Raw genomic sequence first — 10273 nt, 5'->3', positions numbered from 1 at the left:
CCACGCCGCCGGAGCAAGATTTCTGCTCTCATGCTGAAGCAAAGTTCTTAACCTGAAGCACTATTTCTGGGTTAGTGGAGTCTAACCTGAAGCGTATGTAACCTGAAGCATATGTAACCTGAGGTACCACTGTATTGTTCCGTTCTTAGTGCATACAGATGGTTTGTTTTTATTTCGCTGGATTCATAAGGTTTTTAGAGTGTTTCATTGCTTTTAGACTTGTACACCACTTTGATGGCTATGTTGTGAAGCAACCTGCATAAGTCTGTATAATAAAGCTTTTCCCCTTCAATAAAGCAAACTCCATTTACTTATCTGCCCACTCTTCCCCCCGCCTTTTGCCTTCAACGGTTGTTCATATTCAGCCATTCACACACATCCAGGTCATTGCCAGAAATACCTGACACACACACCCCTCCCGAATGGTAAGGAAGTGTAGGCCTTTAGTTATATCCCAAAACACTGGTCATTCAGAACAGGGCTAGAAGCAATTGTGGCTCAACCAAGCAGGTTTTAAAAGCCCAGCAAGGAAAGCTGGGAGTGGAAGAGAGAAAAAGGTGCACATTCAGAAGGCAACTCAACAGCATTTGATCCAGCAGTTTGAAAACTGGAGCTTTATTCAAGTTTTTACTTCTATACAAAGTCTACTTATATCGGAAGCCATACACATCCGAGAGATTTTCATTTCAGCACTTCGGGTATTTAATTTACATGCAAGTAAATCAGAGAAATGAAGATGAAAAGCAGTCTAAAAAGAGTTCATTCTAAACTCCCACGTTACCACAGCCTTTTCAAGGAATTGTAGGACAGACCTTTATTATTAAAGTGCCATATTTATGTACAAATTATTAAAATAGTAAATAAAGACTTAAAACCTGCTAAGAGGCAATGTGGTTATGTAGCTTCTGCAGCTTGTCTACAGCCCATAGAAGAGGCCATGAAACTGCCATTTTCTATACAGCACCCCGTATAACTTGCTTTTCTGTGGAGGAACTACTGGTGACCTACGACCAGATAACGGAACAGACCAGCAAGCACCGATATTTCTGATGATCAAGCGACCCATGTATTGTACAAATACATTTATCAGCACCGGAAACAAACAAAATTCCCAAACTTTTCTAAAGTACCACCACACGTTATAAGAGCAAGGATTTTGAGGACAACTGGACAGACTGCTAGCTATTTCAAGCAAACCTCAAAACAGTCTTGGGTTCAATTTAGAAGTCTGCATCCAGAGTGAAAGAGTTGTCTGTAGGTTTCGACATCACCCCCATCCTCTGATATTCTCCCACACGCTTTTCAAAGAAGTTAGTTTTACCCTCCAGTGAGATATTCTCCATGAAGTCAAATGGATTCTCAGCTTGGAATATCTGAAGACAAATAAAATTGACAGCTTATGGGTCTTATCTAGGATACACAATCTGACAGGCAATGCTGAATATCATACAAATAACCTTGTCAACATCTAGTCCCAAACAACCTACCGTATTTACTTGAATCTAATGCTCACCTTTTTTTGGCCAAATTACGTTGCGAAAATTGAGGTGCGCATTGGTTCAATGGTGCATTTGACTCGAGTAAATACAGTACTTTTACACCTCTTATCTCCTGGTCCGTAGCATCCTGGTTTCTATTCATTCCGTACTATCTTTAGATCCCACAGCTTGTATCTGTAAGTCTCCCACCTGAATTCCAGTTCTATAAAATTAAATTTCTTAAGACCCATCTGCTCTCTCTCTCCTGCTTTCCCTGACGGAAGTATCAATTTTTTATTTGCCTGTATCTTACCCTGAATGGTAAGGGATGCGGGTGACGCTGTGGGTTAAACCACAGAGCCTAGGACTTGCCGATCAGAAGGTCGTCGGTTCGAATCCCCGCGACAGGGTGAGCTCCCGTTGCTCGGTCCCTGCTCTTGCCCACCCACCTTGAAAGCACAAAGTGCAAGTAGATAAATAGGTACTGCTCTGGCGGGAAGGTAAACGGCGTTTCCATGCGCTGCTCTGGTTCGCCAGAAGCGGCTTAGTCATGCTGGCCACATGACCCGGAAGCTGTACGCCGGCTCCCTCGGCCAGTAAAGTGAGATGAGCGCCGCAACCCCAGTCGGTCATGACTGGACCTAATGGTCAGGGGTCCCTTTACCTTTACCCTGAATGGTACATGTTCATGTATAACCTGCCTATTAATTACTGAGCAGAGCAAGGCAAGACCATTGTCCATCATTGCTTAACTGGCTAATGTCTTGTGGATCACTTATTACCTGCAGATTACTGGAATCACTCTGGACCAAGTGGAGTTTTGTTTTTGTTTGATTCAACAAGTGCAAATTTATTCCTTAACCATTTAGGGACCCCCTCTCTACCAGTATGAACCCTTGCTTTGTATATATAAAAAGAATCAATAGACCAAGGGCCTCTAGAAAAATTAAGCAAGACTATGCAAGCATAACAGTGAGTCACTGCAAAAAGAACCCAGCAGATTTAGCATTAAGAACATGAAATCCACAAGTCACAGATGGAAGGTTCAGTTATATGTAAAAGGGAACAATCCCTTGAAAATGATAATCAAAATGACTTATGTACAAAAAAAGCATTATACTGCATGTTCACCTTGAGTGCATTTTGGCAGAATATAAATTGAAATAAATAAACTGCACCCCTGAATTAGTCTGTTTCTTAATCACAAATTTCCACTAACGAGCCAGAGAGCAGTTGCTTAATGTTCATCCCTTAAGAGGCAAACAGCACAGAACTTACCTTGTTAAAACCTAGTTCCAGTATCAGTCTGTCTGCTACGAATTCAATATACTGCTTCATTAAAGTGCAATTCATGCCAATTAGCTTTACAGGCAGTGCTTCCGTCAAGAATTCCTGCATTTAAGTGAACAAATATGTAAGTATGCAAATCCTACACCATCTAAGACAATTTAACGCCCTGCTAACTTTTAAGCTTCCCGTACCCTTTTTCTGCGGGCACTTTTTGCCACCACCAGAAAGACTTGCCAATTACCTGTTCTATCCTGACAGCATTAGTGATGATCTCCTTCACTCTTTCCTCAGATGGTTTGTGTACCAAGTGCTTGAACATTAGGCAAGCAAAATCGCAGTGCAAGCCCTGGGGGAAAAAAAATAATTGGGATATTTCAGAGAACTGCTGTGTGGTGGGGGGGAATGCAGTTTTCCTCTGTATCATCAGCAAACCTGAAAAGCCTGAAACAGTAGAGTGGCTGTAGATATAACAAGTAATAAGGTTTCTGCATAGGTTCCATATGAACAATACTTTGGGCGATCTTCAGTTTTCCATGGCTGCCAGCAATGCAAATTAAATTCATTTTCATTCTCAGTGAGCTTTCCTCTCAAACATTCCTCCATCTAGCAGAATTAACCTTTAGGTGGAAGTTATGTGCTCAAGTCATCAATAATAATTTGATACTGTGAAAGATTTAAATGAATTTCCTGGGGTGGGGGCTTCCAGAAAGCGAAGGCAAACAGTACCTACAATTTGCCCTGGGGCTACAGAGCTGAAGGGTTAACACCCCAGCTTTTGCCATACCAGGGGTCCAAGGGAAGTTAAGACTCCCAGGAAGAGTACCATAGCAAGGGGGAGGACCCCCTGTTCTGCCCATCAGCCAAAGGAGGAAGCAGCTACAGGGAGCTTTCATCCCTTCTCTGCCTGCCGTACAGAAAACATTTAAGAATTCTTAAACTAAGAACTAGTTGCCACATTTGCTTTCTTTTTCCTCCTCCCTCCCAATCCCTTTTCCTTTTGTGTTACGCCTTTTAAGCATCTGAGAGAGCAGGAACAAAACAGTTTGATTAGCTAAATGGGAAGTGCGAAGCCTTACCTCGTCTCTGCTGATCAGTTCATTAGAGAAAGTGAGCCCAGGCATCAACCCTCTTTTCTTCAGCCAAAATATAGATGCAAAAGAGCCAGAGAAGAATATGCCTTCCACCGCAGCAAAGGCTACAACTCGTTCTCCTGTTGGGGAAAAAACCCATTGTTGATTTGGGTAATGAGACTTGTCAAAAGCTGGAAAAGGACGGATGTGCCAGAAAGGAGAATTGAGTGCAACACTCACCGTATGCTGCCTGTTTGTCCCCAATCCAGCGCATGGCCCAATCGGCTTTCTTTTTAACACAAGGCAAGGTTTCAACTGCATTGAACAGAAATTCCCTAAAATGATACAATAACACAGCTAAGTGTACAATTTGTTGTAACGAGAGATTTGTAGCCCTCCCTCCCTTAGGCCAATAAACGAAGAGACCAGAAATTAGCAAGGATTAGAACCCAGGAATTAGAGAAAGCAGCCTAACTAAAAGAAATCAATACAAATTATACAGCCAAAGCTCATGCTGTTTTACAGTCTCTACTGCAGTGAAAAATACAAGAACGTTGAATAGGTAGGACTTTTTTTGTACGTTTTGTAAGAGAAATCAAGTGTCCTCCTACAATGCTAGTAAGTTAAAAAAGCATGAACTTTAAAAAAAACACGACATAGGCTTTGAAGCATTTTAATATTTAAAATATTTATGCATTTACTTTTTTAAAAAATCTCTATAGAATAAGAAAAGATTTGTCTCAAAACAGAACTAACCTCTCTTTGGGGTCTTTGATATAAGTATCAATAAGTAAACTATACATTTCTGAATGGATGTTTTCCATGGCAATCTGGAAGCCGTAGAAACAGCGAGCTTCTGTGACCTGCACTTCTTGGCTGAATCGCTCCACCTAGAGGACACAACATACCATTTCAGTTATAAATGATACTTCTTTTGAAAAAAGTTTTTTAAAAAAGACACTCCACCAGCAAAAGCTGATGGCAAGGTATGTCTGACAGCTGCCAGATTATGCAGCAGCATATTGGTCAAGTAATGAGATAGCATGATTACAACATCTCTGCAAGTGGAATATTACAGCAAGGGGCGGGGAGAGCCCAGATAGGAGGATATAAGGTAAGTTAACTTTTTTTTGGAATGGAAATTTAGGGTGTTTCCTAGCCTTAAGATTTTTCAAGATCTAGCTGAGGTATTAGGAGGAGCGGGAAACTATTTTCACCCAAGCTTTTAAAACAGCAAAAATTCAAAGCACCCAAATTCTGACCTAGTGAAAGGCAATTGTCATACTCTTATTGAAAAATAGTGTGAGGACACAAAAAGGAGGACACTAAAACATTGTTTGACTTGTGTTTTCTATACTCTTTCCATAACTATTTTCCTCTGGAAAAGAAACCTGGGACTCAGCTATACAGTAATGTATTGGTAAAAGAAACAATTTGAATGTGTTATAAATGTGCAATACATGGTGCCAAAGAGCAAAGAAATTTTCTACACAATTTTCCATAGGGTTTTTCCCCCTTTTGTTATAATGATCTAATTTCTGACTTATTTATAGTGGATTTTTCCTGTGTGTAGATCCAGCCCGATAGCCATGCCATCTCAAGTTGTGAAACATGGAATATGAAAAACACAGGATACTGAATATTCCATTTGCCTAATGAAGACTTCTGAGCTCAATAAGCTTTCACATCTTTAAACTATTGATTAAACTCATCCAACAGAAAGGTACTCTCACCAGTTTTGTTGCTTAACATACCAAACAACTTCTTTTCCACATTTTTGTACGCACTAACTCCATGAGTTTTAACCAGGTTTGATTCAAGAAATGAATGTGTGTCTATGACATTCTGGGCTTTATTCACAATGTAATCACTTTACTTTTCTATACTTGATGTCTGACAACTTAGTATGTCAGCCAACTCCACTGAAAAGCACTGCATCAGAGGGATTTACCTAGTGCTATATCCATGAAGGCTCATTCACATATGTAAGCCATCATTTGATGTTGCAGACACCCAATGGTCAGCTTAAGCTCTCTACCACAATTTCTTACACGGCTATGACAAGTGTATGATGGCACAAAGATTCCACATGCATTTGGGGCAATTCCAAAAAAAGCAAGTGAGTCATAGCTGCCCGAGCCTGGTAATTAGAGAAAAGGGGTACCTATCTGCCAGGGACAAAGGTACCCCAATTCTGCCCATATTTCTAAACAAAGCAGAACTCTGCCTTAAACAGGTATTCTGTGGGGGGCTACCTCCTGATGGTTTGAATATTTGTGGGGAAATTTCATTCATCCACTAAAGTTATCCTGGATCTCTTAGCTAAAGCTGAAGTTCCATGACATTTCTAAGTCCAGATAAGCTATAAAACATTCAGATGAAATTGGCAAGAGGATCGGGCAGCCCAGTCAGATGGGTGGAGTATTACTACTACATATGATGATAATATCTGAAGGCACAGAAACAGCAGCAAATAAAGCTTGAAGCAGATTCAGTGGAAGTAATATGCTAAGCAAATAATCTCTTTGTTACTCAGTGTAAGAATGAAATTAATTCATAACAAATGCTTTATTTGCATTCATTAGAACACATTATCGAAAGCTTCTTTGTGTGCCAGAAAAAGATTAGAACTTTCTAAATTGCATCCCCTTATAATTCACTGTTATTAATCATTGATTCCCAGAGATTTAGATGAGCTTCATTTCCATACTTGGAAGCGCTGGAAAGAATTTTTCTTTAGTTTCATGTTTCACCTTCCCGATTGCTAAAGATGACATTAACTTGATAATTTCTCAATCCTCATTCTAAGGAAGTGTTTGAATTTAACAGCCCAAGAAAAATCTAATGACAGAATGAAACACTGTGCTGGTGCAGGAGAAAGCCAACTTGAACCCATGGGTGTTCCACATAACTTGCTTAACGTGCAGTTGTCAAAAGGTGTGCAACACATGGCTATGAATTGCAGATTGACTCCAACTGATCACATTTAGAGGTAAGTGAGGCTATAATTTAAGATGGGCTTGCAATCTAAATAAAATTATTAAGCCTTAAAAGTTAAGACACTTTGTTCATTGGTGATGCAATGCTAATTGCTATTCTAAACTATTACTTAAACCAGGCTAGATGACATGCTCGTTTCTCCACTCTGGATGTTATGGATTAATATATTGGTAGTCTATACATAGCCTGGATAGGAGGAAACATGAAGATGGTACTTTTAAGTTACTATGGAACCCAGAAGTGATTCTGCATACTTACCAAATTTTCATTGACAATGCCATCACTTGCAGCAAAGAACGCCAAGATGTGTGAAATGAAATATTTCTCTTCAGGCTTCAAGGATTCCCAGTGCCGGAGATCTTTGGAGAGGTCCACCTAAATGTACAAAGCAGCCAATGAAAATGCAGCAATGTTAAGGGAGAATCTGAAATATGCCTATATGACTGCAATGCTGTCTGCTATCATGCCTGCATCCACTCAAACCTAGAAGGAAGGAGGGAAGACAAGCCTCTCACCTCTTCAGCCGTCCAAAAGGATGCTTCTGCTTTCTTGTACATCTGCCAAATGTCATGGTACTGAATGGGAAAGATGACGAACCGGTTGGGATTCTCCCGAAGCAGAGGTTCATCTTGTACACTGTTTGAAGGCAGCTGTGTCACTCCTTTAGGTGCATCCTAGAGTCACAAATGTAATATATCAACCCATTCCTAGAATACATGAACGCAAGCACCAAATCTCTCCTTTTTGAAAATGAAAAAGTAGGGTTCTACACAAAAATGTACACAGAAAGGCTGACGTAGCACATGGACAGGGTAAATGATGGAAAGCTTAAAACCATTGTCAGATGTCAAGGAAATAAACATCTATTTGGCTTTTAGAAGATATCTGGAGGCAGCCCTGTTTAGGGAAGTTTTTAATGTTTTATCATGCTTCTAATATTCTGTTGGGAGCTGTCCAGAGTGGCTGGCGCAACCCAGTCAGATGGGCAGTATGCAGATAATTAATAATAATAATAATTAGCAGGCCATTGGCTTAAAAATGAATGAAGGAAATAAGACTGAATTAAAACAATGACAAGGGAGCTATGCAGTGGAACTTGAATTACACCAGGAACTTTAGTTATGAGGCAAAATGTATAACACAATTAAGTATGGGCTGCATTATTACCAAGGAGTGAGACAACGATAGAGATGTTTGATTTAAACCCAGGTAGAATTTTGACCAAAAATTAGAAATAAAAGGAATGGGCAAAGCAGATGGGATGGGTGTAGAACAGGCTAGACTTAAGAGTGAAAATTAATTGGACAGCCAATATATAATCGTAATTTGGGTGCCCCCATACACTGTGAGCTCAGATCTCTCTTGGAGACTTAGGAACCTAAAGGACATACCCACCCATACTGGCATTCTGTCAGGCTCATTCAGTCATGCATTCCCCTAAACTTGATCTTCATCCAACTTTTAAAATTCCCTTTTTAATTATTCTTTACAGCGGGCTTGTTTTAGCGAATGTTCTATACAGAAGTGCTTCTGACAGAATTGCTTCCTTTGCTGTGTGCTTTAATCACGCATTCGTTTTACGTTTATGAACCACTTAGAAGCAGTCACAGAAGGTGAGCAGATAAACCTAATTAATAATGACAATAAAGTAGAAAGTAGGAGAATCTAAGCCTTAAAGCTACAGGCTGAAACCTGGGCAGAGGACTTCACCTAGGAGAAAATGTCGGTTATAGCAACCCAGAGGCCACTAATGCTTCAACCCCCGCCCCATAACCCTGCCCCACCCTTTCCTGGGGGCTTCCTGCGCCTTTGTATAATGCGAGCATTTGGCGCCAAATGCTCAGCCGGGGAGGCTAAGCAGCGCCCCCTTCAACTCGTATGACGGCGTGAACAGAAGCCTCCTCGCCACAAAACGACCCCCGAAATCAAGCGCCCCCCCATTTTAACACCTCCCCCCATAAATGGCTCCCCCTCCCCCACCAAATCGGCTTTCCTCCTCTCAAGATGGTACTTACCGCCTCAAGGCCGGGCTCTTGAAATATCTTCCGCGCCGTTTTGGACGCCAGGACCCGGGTAGCGCTGAGCGACGGAGGCTGCAGGACCCCAAGGAGAGGGACACAAAAGACCGATTAAAACCGCGCACTTTTTAGGGTGCGAAGGCAGAACAGAGGGAGGTCGCATTTCCTTTTTAATGAAGTAAAGGAAGCGCCAAAATGAAGAAGACCTCCAAGACTTCTGCCATCTGTCAGGGGTGATCTAGTTGAGATTGCAGGGGCTTGGGCTACATGACCCGGGGGGGGGGGGAATCCCTTCCAACTCTACAATTCTGATTCAGTGGGGGGGGCTCGGTTTTGACGACTCGCCATGGACTTTTACGCTGCAAGGCAGCTCCGAGGACTAATTAAGGGGCATAAGGATAACGAGGGGGATTGACTCCCCCTCCCCCACCCCACCCCCAAAAAAGGCCTTGGTTGTCCTGGGCGCATTAATCAAGTTAAGGGAAGGAAATTAAGCCCTTCTTCCCCAGCCCGCCGACGGGCTCCCGGTTCCCCCTTCTCAACCCACCGTGTTCTCCTTGTCCTTCAGCGCCAAATCCTTCAGCGGCGGCAGTCGCGAACTGAGGCGCTGCTGCTCGTTGCGAGCCGAGAGCGGGCTGCGGGCGGAGGAGGAGATCATGGCCGGTGGCGGGCGAGAGAGAAAAGAGAGCGAGGCGAAGAGCGAGGCGGCGGCGGCGGCAGGAACCCTTCGCGACGCTGGGTGCGGATGGCAGTGGGAAGGAGGCCCCGGCCCGCTTGCTGCTTTATATGCGCTTCGAACTTGGCGCCAGAACGCCCGGCCGCCCAATCACAGGACCGAACCCTCTTCCCCCCCCCACCCGGCGCCTGCCACCGAATTAAACTGCGGCCAAGAAACCGCGGGAAGCTGCGGCGACGTTCCGCCCGCTCTGCCCTTCCATTGGCTGAGCGTTCCGGCAACAAAGAGCTGCCGAACGCGGGAACCAGTAGCGATGCCGCTCCTTTTCCTCCGCCCCCCCTTTTCCTCCCATTCGCCTTTGCTCCTCTTTGTTCTCATTGGCTGAAAGGGCCGCGCCCTTTAAAACGTTGCTCGTCTGATCCTGCTGGAACTGCCTGTCAACCTGCGGCGTTTCCAATTGGTTAGAGAAAACTGATCACGTGGCGCTTTTCTCTCTCTTTTTTTTTTTGTTCCTCTTCTTTCGTCTCCGTTGGTAGATGATATCCTAATACGTATTGGAAGCACAATAAATTATTATTATTATTATTATTATTATTATTATTATTATTATTATTAAATCTTTACCATTATTGGTTTATTATTATTATTTCCAATTGCCAGCTACAGCCTCTCAAATACTTACTGTTCTGTGACTCAGTGTTATTACCTTTGAGTAAATGCTCAAAGTGTGTTTGCAGGTAT

General features: G+C 42.6%; 1 protein-coding gene across 1 annotated transcript; it reads right to left on the bottom strand.

Annotated features, from left to right (window-relative positions):
- Window positions 1-582: 582 nt before the first annotated feature.
- RRM2 (ribonucleotide reductase regulatory subunit M2) lies at window positions 583-9623 on the bottom strand. The gene is made up of 10 exons (XM_053380980.1): window positions 9404-9623; window positions 8854-8931; window positions 7354-7512; window positions 7097-7213; window positions 4595-4728; window positions 4079-4173; window positions 3845-3978; window positions 3010-3114; window positions 2757-2870; window positions 583-1373 (listed from the first exon to the last, which is right to left on the bottom strand). Exons 1-10 carry the CDS (start codon window positions 9512-9514, stop codon window positions 1221-1223), a joined length of 1200 nt encoding a protein of 399 aa, XP_053236955.1. The 5' UTR covers window positions 9515-9623; the 3' UTR covers window positions 583-1220.
- Between the last annotated feature and the right edge of the window lie 650 nt (window positions 9624-10273).

The sequence above is a fragment of the Podarcis raffonei genome, chromosome 3 (genome assembly GCF_027172205.1).
Source record: "Podarcis raffonei isolate rPodRaf1 chromosome 3, rPodRaf1.pri, whole genome shotgun sequence".
Lineage (NCBI taxonomy): Eukaryota > Metazoa > Chordata > Lepidosauria > Squamata > Lacertidae > Podarcis > Podarcis raffonei.
The sequence above is the reverse complement of the archived record's forward strand: the minus strand, read 5'-3'. Positions and strand labels throughout refer to the sequence as shown.

Coding starts and splice junctions, on each gene's coding strand:
- RRM2 (XM_053380980.1), bottom strand. CDS start 9,514: ATGATCTCCTCCTCCGCCCGCAGCCCGCTCTCGGCTCGCAACGAGCAG. Junction 8,932..9,403: donor TGAAGGACAAGGAGAACACG/GTGGGTTGAGAA, acceptor GGGGTCCTGCAG/CCTCCGTCGCTCAGCGCTAC. Junction 1,374..2,756: donor TGGAACTAGGTTTTAACAAG/GTAAGTTCTGTG, acceptor ATTTGTCTTCAG/ATATTCCAAGCTGAGAATCC.